The sequence below is a fragment of the Saccostrea cucullata genome, unplaced genomic scaffold (genome assembly GCF_032062105.1).
Source record: "Saccostrea cucullata isolate Sc308-1 unplaced genomic scaffold, CSIRO_AGI_Scuc_v1 ctg6011, whole genome shotgun sequence".
Lineage (NCBI taxonomy): Eukaryota > Metazoa > Mollusca > Bivalvia > Ostreida > Ostreidae > Saccostrea > Saccostrea cuccullata.
The window spans coordinates 51,315-64,434 of NW_026939322.1; the positions used below are offsets into that span (position 1 = coordinate 51,315).

The 13,120-nt window shown below is 34.5% G+C and overlaps 2 protein-coding genes across 2 annotated transcripts; both read right to left on the reverse strand.

Annotated features, from left to right (window-relative positions):
- Nucleotides 1-658: 658 nt before the first annotated feature.
- Nucleotides 659-10,548, reverse strand: LOC134252834 (tRNA N(3)-methylcytidine methyltransferase METTL6-like). Its single transcript, XM_062735380.1, has 5 exons — nucleotides 10,132-10,548; nucleotides 8,550-8,678; nucleotides 6,909-7,079; nucleotides 5,423-5,564; nucleotides 659-933 (listed from the first exon to the last, which is right to left on the reverse strand). The coding sequence occupies exons 1-5, from the start codon at nucleotides 10,546-10,548 to the stop codon at nucleotides 773-775; spliced, it is 1,020 nt and encodes a 339-aa protein (XP_062591364.1). The 3' UTR covers nucleotides 659-772.
- Nucleotides 10,549-10,581: 33 nt separating this feature from the next.
- Nucleotides 10,582-12,976, reverse strand: LOC134252831 (endoribonuclease YbeY-like). Its single transcript, XM_062735377.1, has 2 exons — nucleotides 12,956-12,976; nucleotides 10,582-11,142 (listed from the first exon to the last, which is right to left on the reverse strand). The coding sequence occupies exon 2, from the start codon at nucleotides 11,117-11,119 to the stop codon at nucleotides 10,622-10,624; it is 498 nt and encodes a 165-aa protein (XP_062591361.1). The 5' UTR covers nucleotides 11,120-11,142; nucleotides 12,956-12,976; the 3' UTR covers nucleotides 10,582-10,621.
- Nucleotides 12,977-13,120: the final 144 nt, after the last annotated feature.

The following is a 13,120-nucleotide window of genomic DNA, read 5'->3' on the forward strand; positions in this document are numbered from 1 at the left end:
TCACTGATTAAAATAGGGCATAGAAGTACTTAAAAGAAAAATGCACCAATTTGAAAAACCTTATCTTGGGACGTCGACACCAAGGGTATCAAGTAAGCTCCCCCTACTTCGTTGAGGTGAACTAAAAATGATCAAGAAATGTATTTACAGAGGTTTTCTATAAAAATGAAAATTGATGCTTGGGTTTGGAAAGTAACATCCCAACCCTTGTATACTGAATAGTGATTTTTTTTTATTCAAATACAGTTTTAGCATCTAAAATTTTTTATTTTATCAAATTGTCAGACTAAAAACTATTTTTTTTTTGTTTTGCAATGACATCATCAGATTTATCAAAATTCAATAACGTACATGTAAAACGATTTTTTTCATTATCAAGATATAGACGGGGGAGTTTAGTGGCAAACACTTATGTGCAGGTATTACTATCTTATGACAACATCTAGTTAAAAGTTTCTTTCAGATTGGCAAGTCATCTGCCAGCACATGACAGGACAGAAATAAAGGTGGACAAATAATATGTATACGGTACATGACTTGGGTAAAATAATAAAGAAACCTGAAGGCTTTAAATTATTTCATTCACAAAGTATTTTATTCACAAAGAATTTTTAATGTTTAAACATATTTGGTCTTGGAGCAATTTTATTAATTGCTATCTTTCAGTCAAACATTTCTTACATATGTACCATATTCATATTTTTAAAGTGATCTTTCTAGATACATTTTCAATAATATAGGTGCAATAACAACAAGGTAAGAACACCCTTAATCAGCTTTGTTCTGGTGCCTTTGGTTTGATGAACCTCCCCTGGACAAATATCCTGGGGACACATAAATCCTCCTTTTTATTGACCGTGTCTCTTTGTATGTACTCACACTGGCTCAAGGTCATATCAAATCCAACACTCTTTACAAGATCTAAAAGTTTGTCTGAAGAAAAAAAATCCTAAATCAAAACATTAACTAATAAAATATTATACAATTATGGACTCTTTTGGTGTTGCATATGGTTTGGTATTCACCAGAATATGGTATTCATATTGACCCGAGGCAGAGCCGAGGTCAATATGGATATTTTTCTAGTGAATAACAAACCATATTCAACACCAAAAGAGTCCATAATTGTTTTATTATATAGTCCGGATTTGAATAAATAAGACATAGAAGGCTGAATATCGACACCATTTTCATTTATGAATTTACATCCTTAAAAAAATGTCCAGATTACAGTTTGTAACCTCCGTATTATCCTTCCCAAGTTACGCTGTTTAAGATGTCCAAATGTTTAAAATTAATCCTGAAATAGGTTCGTATAATATTTTTCCTGCTCAGATACTATAGCTAGCTGCGGCCGTTGCAACCATTGTTTACAACATTGTTTGAGATTTTGATTGTGACGTCACAATGCCTCTGCATGCGCAATGACCCTCCGGTGAATACGGCCTCAAATCCAGTGATTATGTAGTGTTCTGGACTGTTTGCGCTTGTACAGATTATATGGGGAATATAAATAGACTATATTATATTAATTTATTTTTGTTTATAAGCAATGTTGAAATATAAATGATATTTGGGCACAGTTCGAAATAGTGATAGAGGACTTGGCCAGCTCAATGCCCTCTATCACATTTTCTTACCCTCAGTGAAATATCACATATAAATATTTCATAACAATAACATGTATTTTATCCATATACCTATAATATACTGTATACAGGGATATTTTTGCCTTTCACACTTGAAAACAATTTAGTCCGGTTTTAAATTTGCCTAGTCATAGTTTTGTTTAAGAAATAATACTGCATTCTTTGAATTCGCCCCATTTTAGATTAGCCCAAAGGAGGATAGGGCGACAGGAGCGAAAATAAAATGGGGGCAAAAAATCTACCTGTATACAGTATATACCTATATAAAACTTCAACGTTACTTTGTGGCACCTTAGACCCAGGTACCTTAATTTAAACAAATTGAATCTATTCTACAATAATGTACCTATTCTGTCTATTCCTGCATATAAAAAACAATGGTTTAGCTTTTCTTGAGAAAAATATTTTAAATATTTTTGACCATTTATTTCTATGTAAAATGTTAATCACTTAGTTATATACCTCACTCTTTTCCATTCCCAGAAGCTGTGAAATCAAAATACTTGAATCTACACTACCTGAGGTGTCCACCAAATTAATATGGTGAATCGTCATTTACTTCATCTTGATAGAAACTAAATCTAAACTTTCTGAGGTTGCTTCCATAGTTTTTGACTAATCATGGCTTTGCTGTCATTGAGCAGATTTCAAAACATTTTCTCCAATACATGTACATGTGTATTGAGTGACTCAGGTGACCTAACTCCTAAATAAATTATCAAAATTGATTCTGTCCAACTTTTTATGCCCCTTAATCTAAAGATTCCTGGGTTATATTGTTTTTGTCCTGTCTGTCTGTTTGTCTCTCTGTCTGTCTGTTGTTAACTTTAACTTAGCCCATAACTATTGATTGAGTGGGGCTATGGCTTTCATATTTCTCAGGTGTATTCCTTGTGACAAGAACTTTCCATGGGTACCACCTAATTTGATCTCTTGACCTTGACCATCAACGTTTGACCTACTTTTACAAAAAAAAAAAAAATTTCAACCTTGACCATATCTTATGAACAGTTGGAGCTGGGGTTTTCATCCTTCACATGTGTATTCATTGTGACAAGACCTTTCGGCTGATAAAAATATTTTTTACCTTGACCTAAGAGTTTGACCCACTCTTTAAAAACTTAAACCTTCATCATAGCTTTTGAATTACAACTAGGGCTTTCATTTTTCACAAGTGTATTCCTTGTAACAAGACCTTCCTTTGGGAACCAACAACTTTGACCTTGACCTTTGGAGTTTGTCATGCATTTGAGAGAATTCAACCCTCACCATAGGCTGCCATACGGGGGCATTGGTGTTTCACAAATATGATATCTTGTTGTCCCCGCTTTCGCGAAATCGAGGGCACATTAAATCTCATTCGTCTGTCAGTCTGTCCGTCAGTTTGTCAGTCTGTCAGTCCAACACAAAAACTTTAACCTTGCCCATAACTTTTGATTTAGTGAAGCTATGACTTTCATATTTCACACATGTATTTCCTGTGACAAGACCTTTCTTTGGGTACCACCAAATTTGACCTTTTGACCTTGGAGTTTGACCCACTTTAACACAAAAATTCTTAACTTTTACTTTGGCCATAACTTTTGAATGGTATGTACTAGGACTGTTATATTTCACATATGTATTTTTGTACAAAGACCTTTCATTGGATACCAACAACTTTGACCTTTTGACCTTGATTTGGAGATTTCTGAACTTATGAAAAAACTTTAACCTTCACCATAACTTTTGAATGTTAAGGGATAGGGTTTTCATACTTCACATATTTAATCCTTGTGAGAAGACCTTTCATTGCATATCAAGAACGTTGACCCTTTGACCTTGACGTTGGAGTTTTAACTACTTTTTAAAAATTTGACCTTGGTCACAACTTTTGAACAGTAGATACAACGACTTTTATATTTCACATATGTATTCTCTGTGGCAAGACTTTTTACTAGATTCCAACAACTTTGACCTTTTGACCTTCATCTTGGAGATTTCTGAACTTTAAAAAAACTTTAACCTTGACCATAACTTTTGAATGTTAAGGGATAGGGCTTTCATACTTACATATGTATTTCTTGTGATAAGACCTTTCATTGGATACCAAGAACGTTGACCCTTTGACATTGACCTTGGAGTTTTAACTACTTTTTTAAAACTTTAACCTTGGTCATAACTTTTGAACGGTAGATACTAGGACTTTCATATTTCACATATGTATTTTCTGTGGCAAGACCTTTCATTGGATACCAACAACTTTGACCTTTTGACCTTGACCTTTGAGATTTTCGAACTTATGAAAAAACTTCAACCTTTGACCTTTTGACCTTCATCTTGGAGATTTCTGACCTTTAAAAAAACTTTAACCTTGACCATTCCTTTTGAACGGTAAGGGCTAGGGGTTTCGTACTTCACATGTAAGTAATTCTCGTGAGAATACCTTTCATTGGATATTAAGAACTTTGACCCTTTGACCTTCATCTTGGAGTTTGACCTTCTTTTCAAAAACTTTGACCTTGGTCACAACTTTTGAACGGTAGATGATAAGACTTTTGTATTTCACATATGTATTCTTTGTAGCAAAACCTTTCATGGGATACCAACAACTCTGACCTTTTGACCTTGACCTTGGAGATTTCTTTACTAATGAGAAAACTTTAACCTTGACCATAAGTTTTGAATGGTTAGGGCTAGGGCTTTTATACTTCACATACGTAATCCTTGTGAGAAGACCTTTGATTGGATACCAAGAACTTTAACCATATGACCTTGACTTTGGAGTTGACCTATTTTTTAAAAACTTTAACCTTGCATGGCCATAACTTTTGAACGGTTAGGGTTAGGGTTTTCATCCTTCACATATGTATTACTTGTGACAAGACCTTCCCTTAAGAAACCAACAATGCAGACCCTTTCACCTTGGAGTTTGACCTACCTTTCAAAAATTTATCCTCGACTATATAACTTTTCAACAGGTGGTGCCAGGGATTTTGTATTTAACAATTGTATTTCTCATGAGGAGACCCTACTTTGGGTAATAATATACTTAATTTGCATTTAAGAAAAGTTTAATCTTCGTTATGTTGCCATACGGGGTCATCAGTGTTTCACAAACACATCTTGTTCCTAATATATTGAGAAGAGATAGGGCTTTCATATTTGACATGTGCATTACCTGTGGCAAGATAATTCCAAGCATGCTATGATTTCTTACCCCTTGACCTTGACCTTCACGATTGACCTTATTTTAAAAAAGAAATCAACTTCAATGATAATTTCTAGATAAATGGCATATGATAGGGTGTTCATATTAGACACAATACGTCATAAAAAATAATATCTCTCCCACAAAGACACCAAAAGTGGGGACCACAATTCTTTGAATTCATATTTATTATAGATGGTTTTTCCTATGACATATTTTGTCTCGGAGTTATTCCCCTTAGCCACCATCTTTTAGGGCAAAGTTTTGAATTTTCCTCGTTGAGCAATCAATTTTAAGCACGCATGCATTGCTTAAATCATCTCTATAGAAAACCATCCATTCATCTTGAAGGAAGTTTGGGAAGAAGTCAAAAAAGTGAAGTTACCAGACAGATTAATATACTTCAATCAGAAAAGCTCATTTGAGTCTTTGTATCATATACCGGTAATCTAAGATAGTGGTAATATTTAGTCAATTTTGCTCAGTTCAGACATTTTAATGGTTGCTGTAATGTACAAAAAAAGCTAACAAACAACCTGTACATGTCGTGTATATTTCTACCTGTCAGTATCTCGTTAATTACCTGTAGAGAAGTAATAGGCCCTGGTGCCATCCTGTCTGACGTAGAAGTTTTTTGACAGCTTGTGACCTGACGCAAACCTCAGCATGGCGTAATCATACAAACCATAGTCCCTGAATAACACACTACCTCCAGGTTTCATCACCTATGGGTGAAAAATTGTTACATGTAGTACATCATGGAATCCTTGACAAATGAATGAACAAGTAAAATAAATATCAACCTGAGTTTACTCAGGTGACTTAAAAATTTTGCCTTTGATTTAAAAAAAAAACTTTGCTGTTTGTATCCATAATCTGCTAGATCTTTGTTCATACTATGAGTTTTACCATAAAATGTAAGCTGAATCCCGGCCAATGTTTGGACTTGACATACATGATTAATTAATGTAAATATCTTTTTAAGTATTATTTAGAGAACTCGACAGGTTCTGTATCGTAGATACAAATTTGGGGGCAGACGAGTGCGAAAGCACGAGTCTCCGCCCCCAAATTTGTATCTACGATACAGAACCTGTCGAGTTCTCTAAATGATTTGTGACACGATCAATCAAAAATAGCTCCGCCCACTTTATAACTTTGCAGCGTCCAAACTTCCGCCAGAGTTCTGTAGATGAGGCCCCGACGGGGAGTACGCATCCGCACTATATATATATTTCCACGGAAAACGTAAAATTCGGTCAGATTTGTTTTGACAATTTAACGGGGGTAGACGTAATCGAGTGATAGTCAGTCTTAATGGATAAATTGGAGGATTTAACCGTAATTGTTGGGATCTATTGTTATGATTGTAGATGGAGATTTATCATAATTTATTTCAGGGATCTTAAAATCCAGGTTTAACTAGATTTACATAAACAGGATTTACAGAAAATTCTTCGATGGACTTTGATGTCACGGATTTTTATTTTCAAATTGAATTGCGACATTAAAAACGAAGTGAAAGAGACGTGTGGCTGTCGTCAGCGAGAAGGATTTTTTCCGTGGTAGCGAATTTTCCGTTTCATGGGATTGTTCAAAATTAGGTACAGAGGATGTTTTCCGTTATTGCGATTTTTCTTTTTACTTTCGATCGAAATTACGTGTAGATTCTGTGTGGAATAAGTTTTTAAAAAGTGATTTAGAAATTTTGACATTCTGCATTCTCAGGAAAATACCGGGTATTTCTTAAAAATTAATAATAGGAAAACATCAGTATTTATTATGTGTACGTGCTAGCTTTGCTAAATTGAATCAGATTTATTTTTAGACCGTGCTGTATTTTAGATACAGAATAGTTGGCAAATGTAATACTGTAGACAAGGCTAATGCAGAAGGGAAAGTAGCTCCGCCCACCACAGTCCCGTTCTGTATTGCTAATACAGAACAGTAAACTTCAAAGAAAAACACCGCTATCGTGTCACAATATACATTTACATGTAATATACTTCTCGAAAATCATAATTATTCATTTTGTAATTTATCACAGTACTTTATAGAAACGTAATCACCTTAATAATGTTAGATAGAGCTGCCTCCATTTTGTCTGGGTGTATGGCTGACAGGACGAAGATCATAGACACTACATCTACCGAGTCCTGAGGGACCGTAACACTCAGATCATCCTTAGTGAGGTCACACTGGAAGGCACAGCACCGAGTCGAGTCATACTCAGGATTATCCTACATGAAATAGAATTCTTCACATTTTAATTCTATGATTTTCTTACAATCAGACCTAAAGACATGCACATTTTTTCAATTTAAATGATTAAAATTTAAAATTTATTTTTCATTAAAAAACGAAACAGAAGTGAAAGCATTTTGCAAACCTTCCAACAAGGGAGGAAACTCTTGCATATATTTTCAGAAGTTTCTTATTTACAAAAGTTATCTCTCTTTGTTCATGAGCTATGTATAGAGTATAATTTCTGGCTACCTAATACAAAATTTTTAATTTATATAAAAGGACAAATCGTGCAAAAAAAAAAAAAAAAAAGAAGGATATATTTCTAAATCTATTTTGAAAGTAAAAGATGCAAAAAATTTCCAAAACACTAACAATGTTTAAAAACTTAAAAACTTTTATGATGTTCAATATTTTACCCCTTTGGCCATCACACTTATAAATGTACATGTATACATATTTATCACTCTGTAGGACATTTCTATGAAGTTAATTGAAAAATTTTAAACTATGAAGTAAAATTTATCCATTTTTTGAAATTATCTAAACATGGTTCAGTTGATATTTCTGTGATTCTTGAAACAGAAAAAGTTTGTGGTATGGCATAAGCTAGGCCTTTCAACTAATTTTTCAAGTTTCACATATGGTAAAAAACATTGTATAGATAGATTTATAGGTACATGAAATTATCAAAAAAGATAATAACTTATGCATACTTTTAATTACATCATTAAAAAGTTTAATCATTTATAATTGACTTTTCTGATGTTGTGTTTAAGGACAGGTAACCCAGGTGTGAAAAATGACCAACTTAGTGCCGATTTATGAGTTATCGTTTATAGGAATGACATATACACAAAAGGGTTCCTTACATTGTTTTGTACATAAAAAGTGTTGACCAAGAGAACGAGAATGCCTTCACTCTACCTGAAATAACAGGGTCAAATGAATAGGGAACAGACTATATTCAATAGTTTTAACTCTCTTTGACGATTATAATGAAGAAGAAAATTTAATGTCATGTTTTTTGTGTTCGCGCCTTTTCGCTTCCTGTGTAAATGTATATATTTTTACAAGTAAATGCAACAATTGATCATCTTATTTGTGTTACTAGGCACGAAGGGGAACGACCGAGTATAAAAATTTAAATATGTTAGAACTGAGAAGGAGGGTAGATTTCACTTTTTATTTTAATTAAAAATTTTAATTATATGCAGTAAACCGGTCTCCGCAACTATACAGTAAATAAGTTTAACATTGGTGCTAAATTTTAAAACTACTGGATTCTACTGAGAGCAAAGAAACACTTGGGAAATGCTAAAAATTGCCTTGCATGTAAACAGTTAGATACCCCGAGTCTGCTCTAAACAAGTTTCAGCAGTGAGTTATCGTTCATAACACCGACCCCTAGCGGCAGTTGAAAGGCCTACATAAGCTGTTCTTTGGTTTCATACAAAATAAAATACCTTGACAAACTGTACAGCTCTAGGAGAGAAATCACAGGCGTAGAAGAAGAGAGATTTGTCCTCCTGTAACAGTGGCCAGATAAAGTTCCCCACCCCGCAGCCCACCTCTAGTATAATCCTCTGACCTGTCTGTAAAAAGCAATTACCGGGTAATACAGAGAGTTGTTAGATAAACAAACAAGAGGCCCAGGGGCCACATCGCTCACCTGAGCAATTGGCTAGGAAAAAGCACACATGAGATCAGAACTGAAAGTTTACTGAAGGGAGGGGGGGGGGGAAGGGGGCTCGAATTTTAACCCCCCAGGGGTCATGATTTGAACAAACTAGAATCTACACTACCTGAGGATAATTCCCTATAAATATCGCTAAGCATGGCTTTGAAGTACTTGAAAAGAAGATTTTAAAAGGTTTCCCTATATATTCCTATGTAAAACTTTGAGAGGCCATTTTGGCCCCACCCTAAACCCCCCAGGGGTCATGATTTGAACAAACTTGAATCTACACTACCTGAGAATGATTCCACATGAGTTTCATCTTTCCTGGCCCTGTGGTTCTTGAGAAGAAGATTTTAAAAGATTTTTCCTATACATGTATATTCCTAGTATGTAAAACATTGATCGGCCATTTTGGCCCCACCCTACCCCCGTGGGTCATGATTTGAACAAACTTGAATCTACACTACCTGAGGATGATTCAACATGAGTTTCATCTTCCCTGGCCCAGTGGCCCTGTGGTTCTTGAGAAGAAGATTTTTAATGATTTTTCCTATATATTCCTTTGTAAAACTTTGATCGGTCATTTTGGCCCCACCCTACCCCCGGGGGTCATGATTTGAACAAACTTGAATCTACACTACCTGAGGATGATTCAACATGAGTTTCATCTTTCCTGGCCCAGTGGTTCTTGAGAAGAAGATTTTTAAAGATTTTTCCTATATATTCCTATGTAAAACTTTGATCGGCCATTTTGGCCCCACCCTACCCCCAGGGGTCATGATTTGAACAAATTTGAATTTACACTACTTGAGAATAATTCCACCTGAGTTTCATCTTTCCTGGCCCTGTGGTTCTTGAGAAGAAGATTTTTTAAAAATGTCATTAATTTTTCTCTAATTCATAATTATCTCCCCTTGGAAAAGGGCGTGGCCCTTCATTTGAACAAACTTGAATCCCCTTTACCCAAAGATACTTTGTAGCAAGTTTGGTTGAAATCGGCCCGGTGGTTCTTGAGAAGAAGATGAAAATGTGGAAAGTTTATGACAACAACGACAACGACGACAACGACAGACGATGGACAAATTTTGATCAGAAAAGCTCACTTGAGCCTTCGGCTCAGGTGAGCTAAAAACTCATTTCTGTGGATAAATATATCTCTTGCAAGTAGGATAAATATCAATATTGGTACACGTATCTGATTCAGCTAAATTTTTACACTAAAATCTGCTTAATGTTTTTAGAGATTATGCAATTGAACAAAATTCCTTTTTTTAATTTAGATTTCAATAAAATGATTGATTATTGACATAATATGAAAAATTTAAAGTTGCTCAACTCTGAAATCTATGAAACATTTTGCTTAATACCTCTGTATCTGTTGGACACAAATCATCAAACTCCCGCTTTGTCCAATGGCGGTCCTTAAAGAACTTTGTGGTGTTCCTCTTGTAGAATAGGTCCCAGTTTTTCTGAGCCTCTTTTTCAAGTTTGTTCTGTTTAAAATCAGACACACAGGTCACATCTTTTTTCAGTTTAGCTATTTCCTCCGGAGTGAGCGTTCGAGCAGAGTGACTAAAATTATTTTCACAGTCACTGCTGGCTAACATCTTCTCAGATTCATCAATTTCTGTTTTTGAGTCTGCAGTACTGACTGTCATTTTCTTTAATTGAACATTTACAGAATCTGCTGACGAGTCATCTATACCTAGCTCTGAATTAAGAGATGAATTTTCATTTAACTCATTTCTTTCTCCTAAATTAGCAGTACATTTATTGATATCCATTTTATTTTTCAAATGAAAATTTCCCACAATTTCTTTCCAAGCCAAAAATCTAAAAATTAACTTGATCATTCAATCAATGTCCAACATGAAGTAAAGGGACGCAATTGTATCCAGTTACTTTGTTAAATTCCTTCAAGATCAATGACTCTTTTTCAAACATTTGCTCAAACTGTTCCTCGGTTTCATGATCATAGCCAATCAGATGACAGATACCATGTGTTACCATGACAGGAAGAACGTCCTGTATCTTCTGGTTGTTATGACGACACTGTTTGTTAATGTACGGAATTCCCAGGTATATGTCCCCCAAGTCTAACACACCCTGAGTCGGAGCGGGGGGCAATTCTCCGGGCACAAGATCCTCGTAAAAAGGAAATGCTAGAACGTCAGTTGGTTGTCGCTTTCCTCTATACTGAGAGTTTATGCTGGTTATTTCTCTGTTACTTACACAGGTTATGGACAGGTCGTAAGATTCAACTCCAGACAACTTACGCAGGAGGTGAATTTGGGATTTCAACAAGTGTGTGTCAAGGGAAACTACTCTTTGCAGATTTTCAAAAAGCAAGGACATACTCTTTCAAAAGTTTTCATCACCTGCAACAGATACATTTTTTTATTATAATAGACCCAGTCTAAAATTATCTAACTGGAAGAAAATATTCTTTTACATATGAACACTACATGGATATGTGCGTATGTTACTTGGTTAAGGGTAACACAGAAAATAAACCTAACAACATTGTATATTTATTGACTGGGTTCAAAGGTAATATGCATTTTTGTCAGCCAAAGAAACAAATGATTCGGTTCATTGAGTCTACAATTTTAATACATTTTGTCCGAGAAACTAGTCAATAAATGTTTTGTTACACCTTTTACTTTTTATTATTGAAATATCATGAAGTAAATTTTGTTTACCCATCTAAAGGCCTTGGGCAACAGGGGTAGACATTAACTTTTATTTCCACTTGTCCTTCGAGCAAGTGAACTACAATTTTGACATGTCCGAATGCAAAATTTGGTTGCCCAAAATTTTTAAGAAAAAAAACATTTATTGTACCTTAATTTGTTGTAAATATAAAAGTTGACAAATTAATCTCTGTTTTGAAGTTAACTGCCAGAAAAAAATGTTGATATGATGGTGATGCTACATTTGTAAATGTACTTGTAACTATATAAAACACTTTCCTGTCATTTACATGTAACTATCCTGAAAACACACAGAGTATGCAGGAATATTATTTTCTTACGATTTTTGTTTGAAATTCTAATTTTTCCTCTAAAAAATTGAGGTGAAGCCAGAAGGAAGATACATTGTGCACCGTGAATAATTGATGTTCTTCATATAATTCCTTAATTGGGTAGAGAAAGTATTCTGTAATCTCTATTTTCATAATAAGACTGTAATGTAAGTTGTCAGACAGATAATCGTATGTTTTTAAACTACGAAAAAAAAAACCCAGAATAACGAACCCGATTCCTGAATAAAGGTAAGATCCAGAAACGCTACCGAGGGATTCCGAATGCAACAACAATGTCCCGTTTTTGGCGAAAATCAAGTGTTTGATTTATTGTGTTGTTTATAAACTTATGTGAGATGAAAAAAAATGTTTCTATCAGAAATATCCACTTGCCCGATCGGACAAGTACATTGATAGTTTCACTTGCCCGAACTGAGAATTTACTTGTCCCGGGCAATCGGACAACCGTTAATGTCAATCCCTGGGCAAACAACATAAAAATATGCTGTAGTATTTGATATCATATGTCATATGGTTCTGTCACATTTAAAATGATTTTAAAATTGTAATGTTTTTCTTAAATACTGAATTACAACAAGTTTTTATTTCAAAGCGGCATTTGTGGCAATAGAAGCGGTCAATTTTGCAGCTAGCTGGTTCTTATAGGGAAAAGACTGTCCTAGTATAAGTAGCCTGGAAAAAAACTAATCAGTCAGGTGTTTGACCAATACTTCAGGATGATTTCTAAAGAAAATTTTCAAAAAAATGGAATATTATGACTAAAACTGGAGGGAAGGGGTGGGTTTGACCAGTGTAACTTCGTTGGGAGAGGGGGACCAAGGTTACTGGCTTTTATTTAGAAAACTGTGTAATGTATGGTAAAATTGATTTATACATGTAATTGAATTGCAGATTATTTATGTACATGCTAAAAAGGAATAATTTACACTAAAAAAGTATAAAGTATTTTTCAAAAAGAATTGCAGTGAATCCAGCTAATTTTGATTAAGTTTTCCTTACAGTTTCAGGAATAAATTTAAAAATAGTTATCAGATTTTTGTCAAAAGTAAACATCCTTTATTAAAAATTTGATAAGCTGGGGAAAAGTTGTAATGAAACATCCTTTATTTTATAAATTTTATAAGCAGTAGGGGAAAGTAACTTACAAGTTGCTGATCTGTTCGTCACGCTTCTTGGGATGAAAATGAAAGTAAAAGTAAATGCTAAAACCCTACTGTAGAATTTCCGAGATAAAATGTAAACAATGGCCTGGTGTTAGATTTTTCGTTTCTTTATTTATCAACTGTTTTAGAGGCATCTTTTCGAAAAAT